The sequence below is a fragment of the Schistocerca gregaria genome, chromosome 2, assembly GCF_023897955.1.
Source record: "Schistocerca gregaria isolate iqSchGreg1 chromosome 2, iqSchGreg1.2, whole genome shotgun sequence".
NCBI classification, from domain to species: Eukaryota; Metazoa; Arthropoda; class Insecta; order Orthoptera; family Acrididae; genus Schistocerca; species Schistocerca gregaria.
In genome coordinates, this window is record NC_064921.1 from 944,669,224 (window position 1) to 944,695,555 (window position 26,332).

Sequence of the window (26,332 nt, forward strand, 5' to 3'; positions counted from 1 at the left end):
ATTGACTGATCTGGCCTTGTAGCATTAACCCAAATGGCCATGCTGTGATGGTACTGCGAATGGCTGAAAGCAAGGGGATACTACAGCCGTAACTTTTCCCAAAGGCATGCAGCTTTACTATATGGTTAAATGAGGATGGTGTACTCTTGGGTCAAATATTCTGGAGATAAAATAGTCCCCCATTCGGATCTCTGGGCAGGGACTACTCAGGAGGACGTCACAATCAGGAGAAAGAAAACTGGTGTTCATGGATCGGAGCATGGAATGTCCGATCCCTGAATGAGGCAGATAGGTTAGAAAATTTAAAAAGGGAACTGAATGGGTTAAAGTTAGATATAGTGGGAATTAGTGACGTTTGGTGGCAGGAGGAACAAGACTACTGGTCATTTGGATACAGGGTTATAAAATACAAAATCAAATAGGGGTAATGCAGGTGTAGGTTTAATAATGAATTAAAAAAATAAGAACATGGGTAAGCTACTACGAACAGCATAGTGAAAACATTATTGTAGCCAAGCTGGACACGAAGCCCACACCTACCACAATAGTACAAATTTATCTGCCAGCTAGCTCCGCAGATGGCGAAGAGATGGAAGATGAGATAAAAGAAATTATTCAGATACTGAAGTGAGATGGAAATTTAATAGTTATGGGGGACTGGAATTCTATAGTAGAAAAAGGAAGAGAAGGAAAAGTAGTGGGTGAATAAGGAATGGGGGTAAGGAATGAAAGAGGAAGCCGGCTGGTAGAATTTTGCACAGAGCATAACTAAATCATAGCTAACTCGTGGTTTCAGAATCATGAAAGAATGTTATATACATGGAAGAGGCCTGGAGACACTGGAAGGTTTGAGATAGATTACATAATGCTAAGGCAGAGATTTAGGAACCAAGTTTTAAATTGTAAGACATTTCCAGAGGCAGATGTGGACTCTGACCACAATCTGTTGGTTATGAGCTGTAGATTAAAACTGAAGAAACTGCTAGAAGGTGGGAATTTAAGGAGATGGGTTCTGTATCAACTGAAAGAACCAGAGGTTGTATATAGTTTCAGAGAGAGCGTTAGGGAACAATTGACAGGAATGGGGGAAAGAAATACAGTTGAAGAAGAATGGGTAGCTTTGAGAGATGAAATAGTGAAGGCTGCAGAGGGTCAAGTAGGTGAAAAGAAGAGGGCTAGTAGAATTCCATGGGTAACAGACGAAATATTAAATTTAATTGATGAAAGGAGAAAATATAAAAATGGAGTAAATGAAACAGGCAAAAAGGAGTACAAATGTCTCAAAAATGAGATCGACAGGAAGTGAAAAATGGCTAAGCAGGGATGGCTAGAGGACAAATGTAAGGATGTAAAGGCATATCTCACTAGGGCTAAGATAGATTCTGCCTGTAGAAAAATTAGAGAGAGACCTTTGGAGAAAAGAGAACCACCTGTATGAATATCAAGAGCTCAGACAGAAAACCAGTTATAAGCAAATAAGGGAAAGTAGAAAGAGTATATAGAGGGTTTATACAGGGGCAATGCAGTTAAGGGCAATATTATGAAAATGGAAGAGGATGTAGATGGAGATGAAATGGGAGATATGATGTTGCGTGAAGAGTTTGACAGGGCTCTGAAAGACCTAAGTCGAAACAAGGCCATGGGAGTAGACAACATTCCTTTAGAGCTTCTGATAGCATCGGGAGAGCCAGCCAAAACAAAACTCTTCGGTCTGGTGAGCAAGATGTATGAGACAGGTGAAATACCCTCAGACTTCAAGAAGAATATAATAATTCCAATACCAAAGAAAGCAGCTGTTGACAGGCGTGAATATTACCAAACTGTCAGTTTAATAAGTCATGGCTGCAAAATACTAACATGAATTCTTTACAGACGAATGGAAAAACTGGAGGAAGCCGACCTCGGGGAAGATCAGATTGGATTCCGTAGAAATGTTGGAACATGTGAGGCAATACTGACTGTACACCTTATCTTAAAAGATAGATTAAAGAAAGGCAAACCTACGTTTCTAGCATTTGTAGACTTAGAGAAAACTACTAAAAATGTTGACTGGAATACTTTCTTTCAAATTCTGAAGGTGGCAGGGGTAAAATACAGGGAGCGAAAGGTGATTTACAATTTGTTCAGAAACCTGATGGCAGTTACAAGAGTCGAGGGGCACGAAAGGAAAGCAGTGGTTGGGAAGGGAGTGAGGCAAGGTTGTAGCCTCTCCCCAATGTTATTCAATCTGTATATTGCGCAAGCAGTAATGGAAACAATAGAAAAATCTCAAGTAGGAATTAAAAACCATGGAGAATAAATAAAACATGTGAGGTTTGCCGATGACATTGTAATTCTGTTAGAGACAGCAAAGGACCTGGGAGAGCAGTTGAACAGAATGGACAGTGTCTTGAAAGGAAGATATAAGATGAACATCAACAAAAGCAAAATGAGGATAATGGAATGTAGTTGAATTAAATCAGGTGATGGTGTGTGAATTAGAGTAGGAAATGAAAAACTTAATGTAGTAGATGAGTTTTGATATTTGGGGAGCAGAATAACTAATGGTGGTCAAAATAGGGAAGATGTAAAATGTATACTGGCAAAGGCAAGAAAAGCTTTTCTGAAGAAGAGAAATTTGTTAACATCGAGTGTAGATTTAAGTGTGAGGAAGTCTTTTTCTAAAAGTATTTGTATGGAGTGTAACACTGAATGGAAGTGAAACATGGACAATAAATAGTTTAGACAAGAAGAGAATAGAAGCTTTCAAAATGTGGTGCTACAGAGGAATGCTGAAGATTAGATGGGTAGACCACATAATTAATGAGGTGGTATTGAATAGAATTGGAGAGAAGAGAACATTGTGACACAACTTGATTAGAAGAAGGGATCGGTTGATAGGACATGTTCTGAGGCATCAAGGGGTCACGAATTTAGGGTTGGAGGGCAGCGTGGAGGGTAAAAATCGTAGAAGGAGACCAAGAGATGAAAGCACTAAGCAGATTCAGAAGGATGTAAGTTGCAGTAGGCACTTGGTGATGAAGAAGCTTGCACAGGATAGAGTAGCATGGCGAGCTGCATCAACCCAGTCTCTGCACTGAAGACCACAACAACAACAACAACAACAACAACAACAACAACAACAACAACACTCAGTATTATAAACCTTGGGCCCAGAAACAGCCTGGCTTCAGTGTCATTTGTGATTAACCTACATCAAGATGTCTGCTCCTTCCTGCCCCCCGCCTTTCTCTAAATCACAATGAGATCCAGTTTTACATCTGCCTCCAAATTTCTGTTAATCCCTGTCCTCCAGCTGCTTCTGAAATTCAGCTAGTCCCTGTCCACCTCGCGCCTCCAAAGTTCAGCTCATCCCTTTTCAAGTCTGCCTTCAAAGTTTTTTTTCTTTGCAACTGAGCAGGACTCGCACAGCCATCATCATGTTACAAGTCTTTAACATTTAATAATAAACATAACATTACAGAAGAAATATATTGTGGCATTTTTGTATCTGCACAGGCGTGACAATGCTGTGAAACCATCCTATAAGCACAAACATCGTTACTCTAGTTGATGTTGGTTACTCGACCCACAAGTCAGGGAGCTGGGCCCCAGAAGAGAAAAAATTGACATGTAGTCAATCTGTGGGGAAGCAGAGTGTCATGATAATCCATGTATGGATGTACCACAGCACAATACAGTCTTACTCCAATGCACATGCCCACTCCCCAGCTTACACCCGTGATAGCTCGCAATATATTGTGAGCTTTTCACAGTTTGTGACAGCCTCTATAATATGCGGGTTTCACTGACATATTTTGTGATCGATGTGGAGTCCGAGGTATTTGATTACTGTCTTCACTGGTATTTCTTATGGCCAATGCTTCAGCATCTGTGTGGAAGGAATCCTGTGCCTGGTGAAGAATAGAACTGAAGACTTGCTTGGTGATATATTGAAACATTCTTTGCCATGTACATGTGTAGACTAGACATCACTTGATCCATCTTATGTGTCACTTGCTAATATATACACAGGTCATCAGTGTACTATAAAATTGTTGCATTTTGTGGCAAACTATTTTGTCATTCAAATGTTAATATATTTAAAAGCAGAGGAGAGAGAATTGATCCTTGGGGTAGCCCTGCAACTGTCATTCTCGGCCCCGCAGTGTCATTTCCTTTTTTTTTTTTCTACCAGTGATCACTGGGAAAGTAAGAGGATAAGTTTGCTTATGAAGCTACTGAGAATATTCTGCCTCCACACTTTGACAGCCAGCATTGAGAAGGTGACATTATTATGAGCATTGTTTATGTCAGTTACAGCACATCTGTTGAGGCTGATACATATGTGGATGTTGGTTGCTAACACAGCATCCTTTCGAGCAGTTCCTGAACACAGCTCAGGAATGTTATGGGCCTGTATGAGGTTGCTTCATTTGTTAGTTTACTGCGTTGTTCTTCCACTACTACTCGTGACATCTTCCATTCAAGGATATCAACTTTTTTGTTCCAAATATTATTAAAAATACTACAATGGTGGTTCCTTCCTTTTTGTATCAAGGAAGAGAGCATGCGATAATGTATATTGTCCATCACTGGGGCATTACTTCCCCTAAATAATGGAGCACCATTGAGTTTCACAACAGTGTATACGAATTAGCTTATTGTAAATTGATCTAAGCTTGTAAATACTTTGACATGTCCTATATCCTTGTAAAAAGAGATCTACGGATGAATAAAACTACTACTACTACTACTACTACTACTACTACTAAAGCAGTCAGTCAGGAAATGGATTTCCTCCTCATCTTCCTCATCAGTGCACTGCTCAACTAGAGTCTGGTGCCAAATGTTTCAAGAAGTCATCCACTAATTTATATGGAAGAATTGTCATACTGTTGTTGTTCGAGCTTCTATGTACATGCTTAATTTGTTGCCAAAGTGTTAAGCTGGGTAAACCCTTGTTTAAGATTGTTACAGAAGCTTTCCAATTTTTCCATTTGTACGTTGGCCATATGACATCATGAATCACACCTGTATGACATCTGAGAATGGTGGGTAGATGATGAGATCCAAGGGATTCTGCAGCTACCTCCTGTATGAAGTCTAATGTTAAACATGTTAACACCAAAAATTTATCTGTAGCACTGAATCCTTGGTTTGGTGCAGTTACCCACATCAGTAAAACTCCATTTAAAATGATCAACTTATTCTAGTCTGCAATCTCCTCTATCATTTTGCCGATGTTATTTCCTTGGTCTGAACCCCAAGCAAGGTGATGAAAATTAAAATCATGTAATATTATCCTTGGGTGTGCTGCCAAATTAAACAGTGTATTGAGTTGTTGTTTTGTTACTGTCTCTCTTTTTGACCTGTAAAGTGACATTACATTTATTGTTCTTTTCATTTAGTGGTTTCATGGTGTGCGTTGCATCGGGTAACAAGCTGCATGAGAGTGAGAGCATACAAATGGTGGGGAAGGTGCCAAGTTCCCTGTGACATAAGTCTGCATATGTTCCAAAATTTAGTTGTGTAGCTGCCTGCCAATGTGCTATGTCTTTTATTGCCATGCACTGGTAAATTTTCCTTTGCTGGACGTACACTGGTTACACTCTAGAACTGGACAGATGCCCTCTTGAGCAGTAGACATCAGGATTTTTTTTCCGTACTATTACATTGTTTACTGTGGGCGTAATTCTATGAAAAGTGAAGGTTTTGTTACATCTGTAACACTTCCTGTTCCTTTGTTTGGTGGCAAATTAACAAAGCTTGAAGCTCGCGTAATTGAACCTTCACTGTGAATTGATCATATTCAGTCTACCAGTTTTTTATTTTCCTGTTAATACTTCAAAGTATTAACAGTTGTAACAATGGAATAACCCTAGGGTAACCATGTGATAGGCAATTTGAGCACTGTGACCTATAGCCTCTGGGGTTCGCAGCTCGTGGTCTCATGGTCCCATTCTCGCTTCCTGAGCACGGGGTCCCAGGTTCAATTCCTGGTGGGGTCAGGGATTTTCACCTGTCTCGAGATGACTGGGTGTTTGTGCTGTCCTCACCATTTCATCATCATCATTCATGAAAGTGGTGAGATTAGACTGAACAAAGGTTGGGAATTTGTACGGGCGCGATAACCGCACAGTTGAGCGCCCCACAAACCAAACATAATTATAGCCTTTGGGTGTTATCTCCCAATGCTCTCTTTATGTACACTTTTAATGTCCACAGTCTAACTGTGTACTGTTCACAGATATTTTCAGCAATGCTACCTACCTTCTGCTGGTGATTTTGTTGATTTTCAGTAATGCTTGTAACTATCGATGAGTTCACTGCTTGTTGAAGTTGCCTCAGGACCATCTTTCACTGGGGCAAATTTATCAGCCCTGATGAGCAGCTGTTGTTCCTCCCCATGTTGCTGTTTCATAGGTGGTTTCTTGACACGCATCTCTCGATTGTCAGCTAAGTTGACCTCACCGGTGGATTAATCCATATTGTTTTTGTCAGTGCTCAGGAGCTGAAGAGCACTATAAATGGTGCTACTGACAAATTATTCAGAGTGGTTGGCTCCCCTGCCTGCATCCTACTGTTCACTATATATCTTGCACTTGTAACATGATGCACGCATGGAAAAACAGTTAATGCGTTGTTAAGTTGTCACCAGCAAACGAGAACAATATCTTGGAATAAGTTAAAATCCGAAGAGCAAATATGAGTGCAACCTCTGCAGAATTGTTGTTATGAGATAACACTCTGCCTGCGAAGTTCACCTTGTCATTGTCCACACTCTGCTTCCAAAGTCAGCTAGCCCCGGCCCATTCTCTGCTCAAAGTTTGGCTAGTCCCTACCAACCTCCTGCCTCCAAAGTACAGCTAGTACCTGTCCAACCTGCACCTGTTGTTGTTGTGATCTTCAGTCCAGAGACTGGTTTGATGCAGCTCTCCATGCTACTCTATCCTGTGCAAGCTTCATCTCCCAGTACCTACTGCAACTTATATCCTTCTGAATCTGCTTAGTGTATTCATCTCTTGGTCTCCCTCTGCAATTTTTACCCTCCACGCTGCCCTCCAATACTAAATTGGTGATCCCTTGATGCCTCAGAATATGCCCTACCAATCAATCCCTTCATCTAGTCAAGTTGGGCCACAAATTTCTCTTCTCCTCAATCCTATTAAATACCTCCTCATTATTTATGTGATCTACCCATCTAATCTTCAGCATTCTTCTGTAGCACCACATTTCTAAAGCTTCTATTCTCTTCTTGTCTAAACTATTTATCGTCCATGTTTCACTTCCATACATGGCTACACTCCATACAAATATTTTCAGAAACGACTTCCTGACATTTAAATCTGTGCTATACTTAAATCTATATCTGCACGTAAGTTCATGTAATTCTTACCCAAATCCTGCCCCCAAAGTTCTGCTAGTTGCTGTCCATCTCCTGTCCATTTATAAAGACTCTACATCCTCCATTGTATTCGTGCTTATAATGTTCTCTAATAGGATTTTATTGTGTGTGCCTGGTCACACTTGTTAAGATGCCTGTATTGCTGGAATGTTGGCTGTCTGTTGTAAAGTATAATTTCAGACTCATTACCAAAAACAGTAATAACACTTTAAACACTGTTTTAAAGTGAACTGAATACTCTCACTAATGTTAACTGCTTCTTTTCTACCTGTTCGAATATTAATTTGGTTATCTTAGTTCTTCCAGAGCATTTAGGGTGCAAAGTAGGGTGTCACCATATCCAGAAACAAAGTATATATTTCACTTCATTATTATCTGTAATTATGATTGTGTGATTGATGTTTTCAGAACCAACTCACCTTGTGAATGTTTCTACTAAAAATCAGAATTCTGTTTGCTAATACAGGTTGCTGCATTGTGAAGGGACAAATATTGAAAGTACTCAACTTAGAGAAAATGATGAATTTAAGTTCCAGAGATGTGATTACAGCTTTCTGTACCAGAATGAAACTGACAAGTTCACAAATGACTTCCTTTTCAAACATTACTTTACGAACTTTGCAAAGACAAAATGAAGTTAGTACTTGTCAGGAGACTGAAGTTACTTTAATCTTGAAATTTTTGGTAAATGAATTTAAACAAATGATGTTTAATCAAGTGCTGTAAAAGTGTAATCCATCAAAGTTGTGTGTCCTGACTAAACAGCCATGGCATTCACTGTTGTCAATTTTTGACACAGTTAATGGTAATTTTAAGATGGAATTTAGGCAAATTAATGCTAGGTACTTGAAATAAGATGGTAAGCTTGTAATATTAACTATCAAAATATTGAACAAAAGCACTTTTTATTACAGATTTTGTTAACACATTTGTAACTAGAATGAGCTTTTCACTTTGCAGCAGAGTGTGCACTGACATGAAACTTCCTGGCAGATTAAAACTGTGTGCCGGACCGAGACTCGAACTTGGGACCTTTGCCTTTCGTGAGCTTGTGCTCTACCAACTGAGCTACCCAAGCATGACTCACGCCCTGTCACGAGGTACTGGCAGAAGTAAGGCTGTGAGGACTGAGCTACCCAAGCACAACTCATGCCCCATCAAGTACTGGCAGGAGTAAGGCTGTGAGGAAGGGGCTTGAGTCGTGCTTGGGTAGCTGAGGTGGTAGAGCACTTGCCCGCGAAAGGCAAAGGTTCCGAGTTTGAGTCTCGGTCCGGCACACAGTTTTAATCTGCCAGGAAGTTTCACACTTGGAACTTCCTGTACATGAATAAGGAAATAAAAATTGTCTGTGGCTTCCTTGTCAGAAGCAGTTCATTTGAGCATATGGTGCAAATAATATTTTAGCACATTCTTTATGTCTCTTATTAAGTAGAAAGAAAAAAAAATGCCATGATGGCTACTTTTGATAAGCATCCATGAAGTAAGATAGCATCATATTTTGGCCTGGAAAAGCCTTGCATCCATGACTACAATTGATGTGAGATGACTTATTATTGCACAAGTGCTAATTATTGCCTTTGCCCTTGAATTGTGCCAATGTTAACACCAAATACTTAATATCTTGATGAGTGTACCAATATCTGCCCTCACTCAACCACTGCCAAAGGGCTCCTTCCCAGGGTCCACTTTGTCTATGGTGTACTTTGTTCCACATTATAGTCATTCACAGAACTGAAATGGCAAGTCACACCTGTCAAAACCATCTCAATGCTGTTCAGTGGGGCAGCCTCCTACACATTATCCCTTGTAGAAAAGGCATTCACAAAACAGAACATTAAGGGAAAGCTTGACAATCCACAGGCCTAGTGGCTTCATGTCTTTGGCAGAATGTTACCAATTTTGGATTAATAAAATATAGCATCCACAGGAAGAGATCAGACTTTACAAATACAATTTTTTAAGTCATTAAATATATTACATTGAAATCGAAGGGCAGTTACTAATAACAGTATACTTTTACAATGGTTTGATAACATTTCCTCCCCATTATCAACATTAAATAATCGTTACTAAATCATTTCAAACATTAACAACACACTTCATGAATCTAAAATTAATACTGTTCCATTACACACTAGCTGCTTCCAGAATTCAGCTAGTCCCAGTCCACCCCCTACCTCCACAGTTCAGCTAGGCCTTGCACACTTCCTGTATTTGTTTGTGTAAGCATGCATTAGTTTTGTAGAATTACTGACAGTAACAAATATTCATTCTCTTTCTAATATTGTTTGCTCTCAGAAACAGAATGGCCTTCAAAGGCCATTAGGCCGTAGCGAAAAAGCAATAATTACCCAGAGTTTTATTTTCCTTTTAACTTTTTTAATACAGATGAATAAACTGCATATTTGAGGGCAGGGTAATGACAATGTTTGAAAGTCTTGTAAAGCCTTCATTGGGAAGTGCCATATATAAATCCACTTAAAGCAAGTCTTATTTTTCCACAGTTTTGTGTATCAATCTCCTGTATTCATCTTGAAGGAGAGCTTGGGAAATGTACCATATGCTATTTATGAAAATGTGATTTTGTAGGTTATTTTATTGTCATTATTTTTTGGAGGCAAAGATTTATAGCTTATAAAAATGATTGAAAAATTATGGTTGCACATAGTTGTTTTAATAAATTTATCATACAACCATTTCAGTCAGTAACAGATAACCTGCCAGTGTATTGTGTGACAACTCATAACTCCTGGTTGTATTAAAAAAAGAGAGAGAGAGAGAGAGAGAGAGAGAGAGAGAGAGAGAGAGAGACTTATACAGCTGTGTGCAACCATGATTTTTCAACAATCTTTGTTGTGCTTCTGTCATGTATTGTAAATATGGCTTTTAGTATCTAACAGGTTTAAGTCAGTCAGAAGGAGACAATTCCTGCTGTAAGAGTTATAGAGCAATAGCCTTAGGTATGAAGTACTAAGTGGAGAACAATATCTATATCTACATCCATACTCCCCAAGCCACCTGAAACAGAGAACACCTATAGAGGAATGAATCCTCTCTCTCTCTCTCTCTCTCTCTCTCTATCTCTCTCTCTCTCTCTCTCTCTCTCTCTCACACACACACACACACACTTACACTTACTTCTCATGACCTCTGACCAAGTTATTTGTGGCTTTGATCAGGTGCTTAGATTAACAGTTCATTCTAAATGTCTTGGTAAAAATGACCAGCAATACATTCACAGAACTCTTCTCTACTTTTTCTATTTTGTAAACTAGAATAAGAGAATCAATCCATAACATCTAACATTTGATTCATGCATCACTTTTCTGGATGCTTTACTGTACCTTGGAGAGACCTACAGTTTCACATGAAATTTTTATAGTGCTGTGACTTGGCGTTTATCAGATATAACATCTGTGACAAAGGTCAAATTTACATAAATAATTAAAAATAGTTTTAAATAATGTTCAAGTACCAACTGCAGTTTGAATTTGAGATCTTCCAAATTATATTGTGATATCTTAATTACTTGGTTGTGCATAGTATACCTTTTAATATGTGCTGCTATTAATGTTGTGGCGACTAAACTTGATCTTCTTATGCCAGTCTAATGATGAATGTCTGTGAAGCACATTTTCCTTATTGTATTTGTTAGAAACATTGGTTTCCATCAGAAGTGTTCACAACTCGTATTTGTAAATAATAAAATTATACCATATTTCCTTGTAAGGTAGGGTTACATTTATCAATGCTCATTTGAGTGCAGCTTCATCTACAAAGCCCACATAAAAACTTTACATATCTTATACTCCAATAGTGTCATTGCAGTGTCAGCAGTTTGTGTTGTAATCCTTTTTTGTGTCTTATTTTCTGTACATCAGTATTTTTTCTAAATTAAAACCTGTAACAATACATATATTAGATAAATACTAGCAAATATTAATGCAAATAAGCCTTATGCTATCTTGCCTTACATTATAAGCAAGCCCACTACAACCTCTTTAAAACTTTATAACTCTTTTTAATACTATTTAAGTTATGTACAAGTAAAATTTTTACCTTCAACATGTATGTGTAGGAGATTTTGCTAGTCTTGTGTGTGTGTGTGTGTGTGTGTGTGTGTGTGTGTGTGTGTGTGTGTTTTGCTATTAACATAAGGTATGTGATTTTACTGCAGGTTGCTGCACAAAGCCATGGAACAGTGAACACCCCTCCATCATTCAAAAACTGCATTCAGTTGGCAGCATGCAGTGCAAATCAGATATTGCCAATGAATCCAGATCTGCCAGCTGATGTCTTCACATCTTGCCTCACAACTCCTATTAAAATTGCTCTTCGATGGTTTGTAAAAGAAAATTCCTAATTTGTTGTTTCTTGTGTATGACAGAGTGTGTACAAGATTGCACTGTCTGCATTACATAGGTTAGATAGCCTTAATGTGTGATGACTAAATATGAATTATGATAATTTGAAAACTGATAATTCCTTAATATTTTGTTTTGTCACTGATGTGTAGCATGAAAAGAAAAACCTCTGCTGAAAAATGAACATCTGTTTTGACATGGCTGATGCAGAGGCTCTCATACATTTGTTCTTGCATTTCCTTTTGAACTTATGGAAAGACATCCACACAACTCCTCTTCATCACAAGCTTTTATCAATGTTGTAATGTAAGGAATAAAGGTAACAACGCACTGAATAGTTGAGGGGTTCAGTCATTGGCTTCCACATAAAGATTGTTTCTAGCTTTTGGATGAATTCTGCTTCATCGCCAATGGAACACACACACACACACACACACACACACACACACACACACACACACACATTTTCTTGCACCCACATACACTTTACACAAGATTGATATCTGACAGAATATTTTCAATTCTTGCCATTGCCTATTCATATCCTACTTTTTTGCATTTCAAGATTGAATAATAAATTGTTAACATTGGTCAAACAATACAAATTTATGAGTCTTTCATTTGATCACAAGTTTATACAGCTTTCACACATATGTCAACTGAAAACCAACTGTATCATAAAACTTAATGTTCTTCGGGGACACCAGTTGGAGGGCCGATAGCAATGTTCTTCTTTAATATTGTGCTAATCACCATAGTGCTGAGAGTTTGGTGGCTGGGAGCGTTACACTTGTGCTATCAACAACTTTCTCTTAGTAGCTGGCTTCTCATCACTGTAGTTTTAATGTTGACACAGAACCTCTTTTCAAGCTCAAAGCTTGTTGATATTTCATGATAGCAGGAGTCAAAATCTTGTAATAAATAGACATTTCCGGTTGGTGTCTTGGTTGGTGTCTGGTTCAGTTGAGAGCAGGCAGGTCAGTGTGTCGGTCAGGTTGTGGCATTGTTCTGGATTGACATCCATTCTGAGAGCAGAACAGTGCCAAAGACTGCTCCTGTGGGTCACTACTGATGGATGAGCTGTAAGCAGCAGCTGGTATTGAGCCCAGAGTGAGGGCAGTTGTTGCTGGCTAGTCATTGTGCCGCATCTTAAGTAATCCACCAGAATGAGTTCCGTGCATGTCATGAGGCACGTGAACAAACTCTAGTGGATTTGCAGCGCCATGGTCAGCTGCACACACAGCTCGTGGGCTTTACTGGTACCACACGTGGAGCCCACTGGAGTCTGGTGTGTGCACAGAGTGATGATTGTGTTGCTGTTGCCCTCCAACTTGATGCTATTGACACCGGTGTGTACACAGAGTGGTGTGTACAAACAGCACAAGATGCATGTGCATTCCGTGGTGGTATGTTGCCAGGCAAGTGGCCAGATACTACAAGAGGCAACTTCTCCTCAAATCAGGAAATGATGAAAGGGCTCCCAGCAGTTACAGGAGTGTTGTCTGAATGAACTATGTAGCAAAGACTTTGGAACAAATGATGTATTGTCATCTGATCTGGGTATTAGAGACCATGCAGCTCCTAGCTGCTCTCAGTGGGGATTCATGAGGTTTTAGACTCCTGTTGACAACTTGACCCTACTAGAGGCAGCTATCCAGCAAGCTTTCTATGTTGACAGTATTGTATATGAATATTCTTTGATATCAGCAAGGTGTGTGATACTACTTGGAGACACAGTATTCTAGGACACTTCCAACAGTGGGGTTTTCATGGCCACGTACCCATATTTATTTGGTCCTTGTAAAAATGCTTTTTTTTAGGTACTGAGTTCATGAATACTGTCAAGTAGTTTTGAGCTGGAGAATGGTGTTCTACATGGAAGTGTTGGAAGTGTTACCTTCTTTGTCATAACCATAAACAGTCTAATGTCTATGGCAAAGAGTCCTGTACAATGCTCCTTATTAGTGGATGATTTCATGGTTTTCTTGTTCCTCCTTCAACTCTATAACAGGGACTCGTCAATTACAGCTAACAGTGATGAGGTTGGATGAGTGGGTTGCAAAGATGAGTTTTACATTTCCTGCAGGTAGGTGTGTTGTGATAACTTTAATCATTCTCATCTTTTTAGTTTACCTCATTTTCATATAAGGGACACCATTTTATTTTCTAAAGGCTCATTGAGATTACTGGACCTCCTTTTTGATTCAAAACGGTGGTGGTTACCACATCTAAATGACCCAAAGGCAAGAAACCAGAAAGCACTTCATATCTTAAAGTGCCTTAGCCACAGGCCATGGGCAGCGGACAGGGCACACTTGCTCCTTCTTTATACAGGTCTGTGAGCCATTTCATCTGAAAATCATTGATGTTATCCATTGAAGGGGGCTCAGGCTACCCAGAGGTGCTAACAGGACCCACCCTGTAACCAGTCTCAGTACTGACGTGGGAAACCACTGCTCACCATCTGGTGGCAACTCCTGATGATGGTCTACAATGTCATATAATACAGTTGCTCATCCAGCTATGGAACATCTTGTGCTCAAATCGTCTGTGAGCAACAAGACCATTTGGGATTTAGCTGGAGACACTTGGTACAGGCCAAATACAAACCAAAATCCAGGGTTGGACCAATTTAACCATACCAGGTTAATTTTAGATTTAGTGTAACACAGAAGAGGAGTCATTCCTGCCCCTCCTTTAAAATAATATTTTGTGACGTTTTAAATGAGTACCAACACTATGTAGCTGTATTTGTGGATGGGTTTAATCAGGGTGACTCCCTTGGATGTTCTGTTGTTTTTATGGTCACATTCTCAAGGTACGATTACCTCAAGTCTTCATTGTGTTCAGTTTTGAATTATGCATGACCGTGCAGGCAGTGGAGCAGATGATTTGTGACGCAACTGCTAAATACTTTGTCTTTTTGACTTCCTTAATTTCTTTAACACTCCACACCATTTGTGCTTGGCAGATGAAGTAAGCCAGAATATCCAGGACACCCTTCTCCATCTACAAAGGCTGGAGTTATCTTTCTGCCGGGTACTAAGAGAAATAAAATGACAGATATAGCAGCCAAGGTAACATGTCACGATAAACAGGTGGTTCATTTTTCCATTGCCCCACATTCTATTACCTCATCACTGAGGTAGAGAGTTATGTGTAAATGGTGAGAAGAGTGACTGGAAATAATAGACAAAAAGCTGCATCTAGTAAAGTCATCAGCTAAGCCATGGCATACCTCCTTCCAGCCACATAGTAAGGATGAGGATATGGATTGGGGGAAGAAATGAAAGAGGAAGCCGTCTGGTAGAATTTTGCACAGAGCGTAACTTAATCATAGCTAATACTTGGTTCAAGAATCATAAAAGAAGGCTGTATACATGGAAGAAGCCTGGAGATACTAAAAGGTATCAGATAGATTATATAATGGTAAGACAGAGACTTGGGAACCAGGTTTTAAATTGCAAGACATTTCCAGGGGCAGATGTGGACTCTGACCACAATCTATTGGTTATGAACTGTAGATTAAAACTAAAGAAACTGCAAAAAGGTGGGAATTTAAGGAGATGGGTTCTGTATAAACTGAAAGAACCAGAAGTTGTAGAGAGTTTCAGGGATAGCACAAAGGAACAATTGACAAGGATGGGGGAAAGAAACACAGTAGAAGAAGAATGAGTAGCTTTGAGAGATGAAATAGTGAAGGCAGAAGAGGATCAATTAGGTAAAAAGGCGAGGGCTAATAGAAATCCTTGGGTAACAGAAGGGATACTGAATTTAATTGATGAAAGGAGAAAATACAAAAATGCAATAAATGAAACTGGCAAAAAGGAATACAAACGTCTCAAAAATGAGATCGACAGGAACAGAAAAGTGGCTTAGCAGGGATGGCTAGAGGACAAATGTAAGGATGTAGAGGTGTATATCACTAGGGGTAAGATAGATACTGCCTACAGGAAAATTAAGGGGACCTTTGGAGAAAAGAGAACCACTTGTATGAACATCAACAGTTCAGATGGAAAACCAATTCTAAGCAAAGAAGGAAATGCAGAAAGGTGGAGGGAATATATAGAGTTTCTATATGAGAGCGGTGTACTTGAGGACAATATTATGGAAATGGAAGAGGATGTAGATGAAGATGAAATGGGAGATACGATACTGCGTGAAGAGTTTGACAGAGCACTGAAAGACCTGAGTCAAAACAAGGCCCCGGGAGTAGACAACATTCCATTAGAGCTATTGATAGCCTTGGGAGAGCCATCCCTGACAAAACTCTACCACCTGTTGAGCAAGATGTATGAGACAGGCGAAATACCCTCAGACTTGAAGAAGAATATAATAATTCCAATCCCAAAGAAAGCAGGGGTTGACAGATGTGAAAATTACAGAACAATCAGTTTAATAAGCCGCAACTGCAAAATACTAACATGAATTCTTTACAGACGAATAGAAAAACTGGTTGTAGCCGACCTTGGGTAAGACCATTTTGGATTCCATAGAAATACTGTCCCTATGACTTACCTTAGAAAATAGATTAAGGAAAGGCAAACATATGTTTCTAGCATTTGTAGATTTAGAGAAAACTACTGAAAATGTTGACTGGAATACTCTCTTTCAAATTCTGAAGGTGGCAGGGGTAAAATACAGGGAGCGAAAGGCTATTTACAATTTGTACAGAAACCAGATGGCAGTTATAAGAGTCGAGGGGCATGAAAGGGAAGCAGTAGTTGGAAAAGGAGTGAGACAAAGTTGTAGCCTCTCCCCGATGTTATTCAATCTGTATATTGAGCTAGCAGTAAAGGAAACAGAAGAAAACTTTGGAGTAGGTATTAAAATCCGTGGAGAAGAAATAAAAACTTTGAGGTTCGCCGATGACATTGTAATTCTGTCAGAGACAGCAAGGGACTTGGAAGAGCAGTTGAACGGAATGCACAGTGTCCTGAAAGAAGGATATAAGATGAACATCGACAAAAGCAAAACGGGGATAATGGAATGTAGTCGAATTAAGTCGAGTGATGCTGAGGGAATTAGATTAGGAAATAGAGACACTTATAGTAGTAAAGGAGTTTTGCTATTTGTGGAGCAAAATAACTGATGATGGTCGAAGTAGAGAAGATATAAAATGTTGACTGGCAATGGCAAGGAAAGCGTTTCTGAAGAAGAGAAATTTGTTAACATTGAGTATAGATTTAAGTGTGAGGAAGTCATTTCTGAAAGTATTTGTATGAAGTGTAGCCATGTATGGAAGTGAAACATGGGTGATAAATATTTTGGACAAGAAGAGAATAGAAGCTTTCGAAATGTGGTGCTACAGAAGAATGAGGAGGATTAGATGGATAGATCACATAACTAATGAGGAGGTATTGAACAGAATTGGGGAGAAGAGGAGTTTGTGGTACAATTTGCTTGAAGAAGGAATCGGTTGGTAGGACATGTCCTGAGGCATCAAGGGATCACCAATTTGGAGGGCAGCTTGGAGGGTAAAAATCATAGAGAGACACCAAGAGATGAATACACTAAGCAGATTCAGAAGAATGTAAGTTGCAGTGTGTACTGGGAGATGAAGAACCTTGCACAGGATAGAGTAGCATGGAGAGCTGCATCAAACCAGTCTTAGGACTGAAGACCGCAACTACAACAGCAACTCTTTGTGGGGTGGAACCATGGTCAAGACACCTACCCAGATGGGCTCTCAACACTGCCGAATGGGATGCTTTTGCCTCTGCTGTTGACCCTGGGTGCCTGTCATATGGAGATATCTATGAGGCAATCCAGAATACTACTACAGCCATTCTTTCGGCAGCTGATTTAGCGATCCCCTGTGCCTCGGGCCCACCCCAGTGGAAGACAGTACTTTGGTGGTCCTTGGAAATCACAGAGGCCATTGGAGATTGAAGGTGGGATCTCCAATGCCATAAGCAGCACCCATCGTTGAATCACCTTATTGCCTTTAAGCAGTTCCATCTGCCATCTAATAAGCTGATGGAAGTGAGAATTCTAGGTACGGTATGTTTCAACCATTGGACCACGTACCTCTCCTTTGCAGGTTTGGGCTAAGATCAGACGTCTCTGTGGATACCAGACAACTGCAGGCGTACCTGGTGTTACCTCTAATGGCACTCTCTACACTGACCCAGATACGGTTGCCAAACATTTTGCTCTGCACTATGCTCAAACCTCAGTGTTGAGAATTATCAACCAACCTGTTGTGTCCTAAAATTTGGAGCGAAAGCTATTCCCTTTTACTATATGCCACCTGGTGCCATATAATGCTCCATTCAGTGTGTGGGAAATCTTCAGGGTCCTAGCCCACTTCCTTGATACAGCCTCCGGGCCAGACCACATCAAAAACCAAATGATCAAGCTCTTTCAGGTGGATTGTCAGCATTGTATCCTTGCCATCTTTAACTGCATCTGGAGCAAGAGTGAGCCCCATTACAATGGCGAGAAAGCATCATTGTCCCAGTATTGAAAACGAGCAATCACCTTTTAGAGATGGACTGTTACTGCCCAATAAGTCTCACCAATATTTCCTGTAAACTTGTTGAATGCATGGTGAGCCAGCGGCTGTGTTGGCTCCTTGGGTCTCAGCGTCTTCTGGCTCCATCTCTGGGTTGTTTCCACCAAGGCCTTTCCACTGCTGATAATCTGGTTTACCTGCAGTCTGCCGTCCGAACAGTTTCTGCCTGACATCAACACCTTATACCCCCTTTTTTTTGAACTGCAAAAAGTTTGTGACACGATATGCTGATACCACTTCCTTGCTACCTTACACAAGTGGGGTCTCTGGGGCCTGGTTCTGATTTTCATCCAGAACTTCCTGTCACAGCGTATGTTCCAGGTTCGAGTTGGTGCTTCCCACAGTATCCCCATATCCAAGAGAATGGGGTTCCACAGGGCACTGTACTGAGTGTTCCTCTCTTTCTAGTAGCCATCAATAGTCTAGCAGCAGCTTGGCATCCTCACTATCACCCTTCTTGTTTCCTGATGACTTTTTCCTGTATTATTGCTCCTCTAGTGTGAGTGTCACTGATCATTGACTGCAAGGCGCTGTACGAAATGCGCAGGCAAGTGGGTTATATCATGCACTTCTGTTGATGTCGTATCATTCACACACAACCAGAACTTTACGTCTACAACCAACTACTCAATGTGGTGGAGGATTATCACTTTTTAGGACTGATCTTCCTACACTTGTGGGTACTCTTCCACCTGCAGCAACTCCTTGCGAGCAGTTTAAAAACTGTAGACAAGTGCTACCCTCACTATCCCTTGGTCATTGCTATCCAAGAGTCTCTGTATGTCCTTGAACTGTGTGGATGCTCAGTGACCTTTGTATGGACCCCAGACCATGTCATGATCCCAAGAAATGAACTCACTGATAGCCTTTTGAGATCAATATTTCAGAAACAAATGTCTGATTGGTTTTACGCTGTCAAGGTTTAGGTGCCTGGAGTATGGAATAGCTCACTCAGACTTCACCAAACAAATGATGGGTGATAAAGGAGACTACAGACCTGTGGAGGTCCTCCATGCAGGCCTCTTGCAAGGACTCTACTGTCCTTATCCAGCTTCTCATCGGTCATAGGTGGATGACTCGTGGTTGTCTTCTCTGTAGCAAGGACCCACCCCACTGTCATTGTGGTTCCCGTTTGATGGTGGTCCACATTTTGCTGAACAGTCCCAACCTACCTGCCCTGTGGCAGACTCTTAATCTCCATGACTAACTACCCCTGGTGTTAGGAGACTATGCTCCAGCAACTGACTTAGTTTTATGTTTTATTCATGAAGTGGGCTTTTACCACTCTCTTTAAGGGAGGTCCCCTTGACCTTATTGGCCCATTGGGGGGTTGGCAGAACACTCTGTTGCCTCCTTTGCCCAGACCAGGCTGCAGCTGTCTGTGCTTGGTGGTCCAGCCTGATTCTCACTCTGTGTAGAATTCCTCTGGTAAATGGCAGAGGCTGAGGGGATTTCCCCTTATTGCATTCTGCTTTCAGGTTGCTCCCTAGATGAGGCATCTTGCTTGCCTTACTTCCCTTGTCTCCCTCTCTTCTTTTTGTGCATTACCTGAGCTTCACTGACCTTTGGGTTTTCTTCCCCTGGGTTTTGCATTGTAGGCTATCTCTGATCTACAGTCATATAGACACATCTGTTCGAGGAAAAGGGGACTGATGACCTAATAGTTTGGTCCCTTTACCCAACCAACCAATCTGTGACACACAACGTCTTGCTCTGACAGGAGGACCCTCTATTGTGTGGTGCTTGTGGCATGCAGATCACAGTGGGCCACATTTTCGTTGACTGTGTTTGATATTCAGACAAGAGGACAGCAGCTACTTTACTACAGATTTGCCCTTGTTTTAACTGACAGTCATACGAATGTGGTTCAGCGTTGAAGGTTCTGTGAAATACCCAAATCGTTCCCTAAAATTTTAGGGAGTAGTTTTTAATGTGTTGTCTGGGTGGCTGGCTCATCCATGTTTGTTCCAGGTAATGAGCCAGAAACATATCCCTGTGTAATTATTTTATGTTTCCTCTTGTATTACTTATGCTCTGATTTTTATGCTATCTTAGCAGTTGTGAGATAGTGTGATTGTGCAGGTGACTGTGAATGGGATTTAGAGAGACGGAGTGCAGTTTTGTGTCAAATTGCCTATTGCTTCTTTTCTAACATTTTTTATGTTTTAACCACATATGTTTCCATTACTATTTGTAACCTCACCATGGAGAACTTCTGGGGGGGGGGGGGGGGGGACACAATTTTGAAGATAAGATAGGGTAGGGTTATTGAGTATTTATGTTTAGAAGGTTGTGGTGAAGAGATGACTTGCATCCAGAGAGAGTTATTTTTAAGAACTGGGAGTCTGGGCATGATTAAAGAAACAAGCAGTTGTGGAAGCACTTGGGTTTCATATCATCACATCCTATCAGCTCATAAGTCTCTGTTGGGTTGGGATTGAGAGTAATTCTTGTGCATTTCTCTTTCCATTTTTTCCTCTGTTTAGAAAGAGTCTAAGTATCTCACATTGTGTGCGATTATTGTTTTGCTGTCATCTTTCATTCTGATAAATATGCAGTTTTTTTTCTTTATTTACTCACAATTTTGTGGGCATGAATAGAATAGACTAAGGTTTGTATTTCCTAGAAAATTTTTTTTATTTAACTTGACTTTTGTGGTATTATTTGGATACATCAAAAGTAAATTGGATAGAGAATGGAGAAATACATGCACAGAAGATGGGTAAAATGAAGACTGAAAAATTAATATTGTAATTAAAAAATGAATTTTCACTATGCACCCTGTTCCTAAATTCTACTTGCACACATGCAGAGTGTGTGGAAGATACTGGGTAGATAATGATTTGAATATGGTCCAGTGTCCAGGGATGTACAATATCCAGTCTACAATAACTAAGAAATCCACTTTCTCCATGTCTGTTGGGTGAAAGAGCAATAGCTCTTTGCTTTAAGTCTAGTAGTTATTGCTTTTATAAAGAGATATCTAACATGGTAATAACACTCAGTGCTAAGGTGTACCAGCAACATATTCATGTGTTGTATTACGCTGTACATCTTCTTCCACTAAAGCTATTATCCCATTTCAGTCCAGTGACACCAGTTGATGTTTGGTGTTTTTATTGCATTAGGTTATTGTCTACAAACATAATAATTAGTAGAGATAAAATAACTGATTGTCACTCTTTGAATCAGTAGACATTGTAGACTGGTCTCAGTAAAGGAAACTTAATATTAAATGCAGCAATTGCTTCATGTTACTATGCATCGTGTTAAAAGTGGCTGTTGGTCCCCTTATTTTGAAGAAATGTATTGAACTGCATCTCTCTGTGAAAAGTAGAAATGCGTTGAATTTATACCTGCACACAATAATGTGATTTACATTAATAATAATAATAATAATAAAATAATAATAATAATATGAAACATGAGCTGCAGTGATTGCTGCAGGATTAGTAGTGTCAAGAAACTTAAATAATGCGAAGAATATACCGTAGAAGTGTTTTGACATCTTTAACCGCAAATAGAAGGCATTCTACTACAGATGTACATCATAATTAGTCAGTTCATCCTTAAGGTTCTTAAAGTAATAATAATAATAATTTCTTTTCATTTATTAAGTGTGGAAAAAGTTGTGTATTGACAGTAACATCATGGATGTTTCATTTCTGTTTCAGGTTTGTCATACAAAACTCTTCTAAATTGGTGTCAAAACTTTCCTTGGATATAATTGACAAGTGAGTAGCTCATGGTTTGTCATTTTTGCTGATAAGATGTTTTCCCTGGTAGTAATCACAAAAAAAAATCTTTAGAATTCCAGGCCAGCTGAATGATCGCAGAACCATGCTTGGAGAGTTAAACTGGATCTTCACAGCTATTACTGACACAATTGCGTGGAATACATTACCACGAGGTGATGTTTGGCTTTTATTTCCACATTTATTTTATTTCCACTTCTTTTTGTTGTTGTTGTTGTTGTTGTTGTTATTATTATTGGCTTCATAACCAGCCATACATAGTTTATACATGTTAACAATAATTTAAGGAGTAAAAGTAACAACTCATCAAATCATAAAGGCATGACATTGTCAAAAGGGGCATAATCAAGACTGAAAACTTCACTTGGTTTAGGATGATTCCATTTTTTGAGCTATGAGTTGTTACCTGTACTCCTTGCATTATTTAAGTTCCGCCAGGACTTTCCATCCATACATATTAACAAAAGTCAGAGTGCAGCACTATCTATACATCCCCCTGCGCGTGTGTGTGTGTGCGCGTGTGTGTGTGTGCGCGTGTGTGTGTGTGTGTGTGTGTGTGTGTGTGTGTGTGTGTGTGTGCGCGCGCCCCCCTCCCCTCCCACGCACTCACACGAGCAACACTACTTCTGTTATAGAAGTTAATTATATTTTTAGTGTTCAGTAACATGGTTTATGAAACCATATTATGAAATAAAATATATCCATAGTTTATATATATTAACAATAATGTGAGGTGTAAAATGGTTGAAAAATCAAATACCAAAATCAGACGTATCTTTACTGTCTGGGTCGAAATCAATGTATTGCCACAAATTGGGAATGAAATTTCTTCTGGACACTGGTACATGTTCTTGCTAAACAAATTTACATACTTAAGTTTAGGAACACCAGCCTTGCAGGCAGCCAAGACAAACAAAACTTCCAGTTTCACTTACTTCCAAACAAGTCACTTAGCCAGTAGATTTTCTTGTCGAAGCTGACCCCACAGTGGACAATACAGTAGAGCTAGAATCTTTACACACTTTGAATTTACTATTCATAAAACAGCAAAACAACTAAAATGCAACTTGCACAAGTGTTCTTTCAGGCAACTGCCTGTAACAAATTTGGGTTTCAACCTAGCAGCCAGTGGAGTCAAAGAAGCTGAAGATTATGTTGTGGCAAACACCGGCAAGGAAGTGATGCCTGACACTGCACCTAATGCTTGCTGTGGTCTTCTAGTAACTTGCGAGGCCATCCCAACTGAAGGTCACACCTGAAAGAGTAGCTTCAGAGCTGCTCATCACCACATCCTCTTGGACATTTGGCATTCGCCACCAGTTCATATCGAGGCTTCTTCTTTGCAGATGGTCACAACAGTGTGGTTCCACTAGCTCAGATGCCACCCAACGTGGATCCAAGACCTCTGCTTGACATGGGTTTGTGGTATCCCATGGCCTCAAGCCTTGGAATTCTGTGGCATCACAGATATCAACTTTGCCTCTGCCATCCTGCTCAATGACCACCAATTTCTCCTCCAGTAACGAATCCTCCAGTTCCAGGGTAACCTACACAACTGACATTGAGTATTGTCTACCAGTGTCTTTTCGTAACAAAGTAGATGGACATAGATCCACTGTCTTCAAAGGTGGCAGCTTCTCTGCATCCCACGAATCCCACACAATCAAGGTTCACCTCCAGCAGTCACTAAAGGGTTGCAGGGAGGGGGGGAGTTTGATAGGATGTACTGGCACTGTCCAATGGTACCATGGAAACCAAGTAGGTGTCACAACATTACTATTGACCACTGTATTGGCCCCAATCAGGGCACTGATCCTTATGTGTGTTTCGGGCACGATCATGTCAGACTCTGACTAATAAGTCTGCACAGGGGTGGTCCGTCTCTCTTCTCTCTGTTTGTTGATGTTGACAGTGTAGTGTGTGGTGCGAGTGTGATTATATGGATATGGTGATATTCTGGTGGACTGTGTTTGTAATAGATGGAACTTTGATATGGCTTGGGATGGAATACGGACTTAAGGTAGCTTGCAGTTTTTCTGAATAGTATCTTGTACTCATATCTCTTCTTGTGAATAAATTGTTAGGAGGGTTTTACATAAATAAGTTAATGCAGACTGTTCAGTGCTTGTAAAAATAAACTGGCAATGCCCACACCATATACAGCAATGCTGTCAGTGTCCAGACATGTCTCACCTGACATAGTTCAAGCGTCCAAGTATCTAAGCAATAGAAATATATAAGCTTTACAGCAATATCCTTAACATATAAATTGCAGTTGCTTCACTACCATTCCAGTATTGTGAAATGTGCCATGTGTTGAAGCTTACTGGCAAATTAAAACCTTGCACTGGACAGGACTCAAAACCAGAACCTTTTCTCTTCATGAGAAGTGAGTCACATTTGGATACCTCAGTTGGTTGAGCAGTTGCTCTCAAAAGGCAACGGTTATGGATTTGAGTCTTAGTTTGGCACTCAGTTTTAATCTTCCAGTTTTAGTATTAATTGTTGCTACACACTAGTGAAATCAAGGAAACAGTAAGACTTCCGCTCACACACACCTTTATTCTCACATGTCCATTTTACAGTTACTCGAACTATATCTGCTGCAGAGGTCAGCACAATGTACAGACTTCACGAAACACCAACAGTTGGCGTAGGAGTCTTCATTCCCTGACATCCTCCCCACCCTGGTCCATCTCAGGGGGGATGGCCAGCTGGACCGGTCGACAGATCTTCATACCATCTGGCCGCCGGAGGATGATGCACCGTATTTTACTGTCTCTGCCATGCCGCACTTCTTCTACCACAGCCCTCTTCCACAAGTGCGGTGCTTTGCTGTCTTTTTGGAGCAGAACAACCTCTCCAATTCTTGGTTTCCTTTGCGAAGGGTATCCCTTCACCTCATGATATTGTCTTAGCAGCAGGAAGTATTCTGTCTTCCACCTGTGCCTGATGTCGTCATTGACCTTTTGTCTGAGTCGGAACTCCTTGGCAAGGTCCCTTCTAGTTGCTGGCTCTGGCCCACATAGAATTGTTACTAATTTACCACCATTTAGAAAGTGAGCTGGCATCAATGCAGTGACACTCTCTCCTTGAGTGATGGGTCGTGAGTTTATTGCAGCTTCTATGGTGGTCAAGGTGGTGTTTAAGCTCTCTTCATCCACCTGGGAGCGACCAAGAACTTTCCTCAAGCACCGCTTGACTGAGCCTATCATGCGTTCCCACCAACCTCCCCACCAAGCCGCAAGTGGTGGTATGAATTTCCAAGTGATTCCATGGTGGGCACAGTAGAGCTGTACGTCAGTATGCTGCATGGTTTTGAAAAGCTCTGCCAGTTCTGAGTTGGTTGCATGGAATGTTGCAGCATTGTCTGAGTAGACAGAGACTGGTAGGCTCCTACGTCCTGCAAAGCGTTGCACGGCCATCAAAAATCTGTCAGTGGACATGTCAGTTGCAAGTTCAGTATGTATGGCCTGTGTTGTAGCACATGTGAATAGGACCGTGTAGGACTTTTTTGTTTGATGTCCAGATCTGACATATAATGGTCCGGCAAAATCGATGCCTGTTACTGCAAATGGTCTTGAAGGCTGAACTCTGTCCAGTGGTAGGGGGCCTCCATCTCTTCGTACTGGTGACTGTGTATTACCTTGCATGGTAGGCAAGAGTGAAGAACCCTCCGAACAGCTTGTCATCCTCGCAGAATCCAAAATTCTTCTTGCAGTTCCCCTAACACAATCCGCACAATGTGTGTGTCTGATGAGAAGCCCAGTGAATTGGTGATGTTCATCCAATATAACTGGATGCTTCTCTGAGTGTGACAGTGCAGCACATTGCAGCCTACCGCCAAGATGAAGGATGCCATTCGAGCAATCTTTGATTCCTTGGGCAATTTTTCTCCCTTACGCAATGCAGACAGTTCACTATTGAATAGTTCCTCTTGAACCCTTCTGATCCAGTAGGTGCGGGCATTTTGTAATTCCACAGCACTAAAACTGCCAGAGATTCTATTTTTGTTTCTTGTTGTGCTGATAAATCGTAATACAAAGGCAGTTATATGCAGTACTCGCCAATATGAACTAAACTTTGCAATGTCTAATAGTGGTTCAGTGACGGTGATCAGTGACATTTGCTCTCGTTTGGCTTCTGGCGTTGATGGAGGTGGGGATGAGATTTCCAATGGCCAGAACTGCTTGTCTTCTGAAAGCCATGGTGGACCATCCCACCAGATATCAAGAGTGGCTAGCAGATTTGCTTCTAGTCCCTGCGTGAGAAGATCTGCAGGATTTTGGCTTCCCGGACAATGCCTCCA

General features: G+C 40.5%; 1 protein-coding gene across 2 annotated transcripts in view; it reads left to right on the forward strand.

Annotated features, from left to right (window-relative positions):
• The window catches only part of LOC126335398 (regulatory-associated protein of mTOR), a 275,566-nt gene that overhangs the window by 53,153 nt on the left and 196,081 nt on the right, over window positions 1-26,332 (forward strand). For both annotated transcript variants that reach the window (XM_049998641.1, XM_049998642.1), the window contains exons 5-7: window positions 11,565-11,728; window positions 21,943-22,002; window positions 22,078-22,178. In XM_049998641.1, the coding sequence (XP_049854598.1) occupies window positions 11,565-11,728; window positions 21,943-22,002; window positions 22,078-22,178 (325 nt within the window). The remainder of the gene's footprint in view (window positions 1-11,564; window positions 11,729-21,942; window positions 22,003-22,077; window positions 22,179-26,332) is intronic.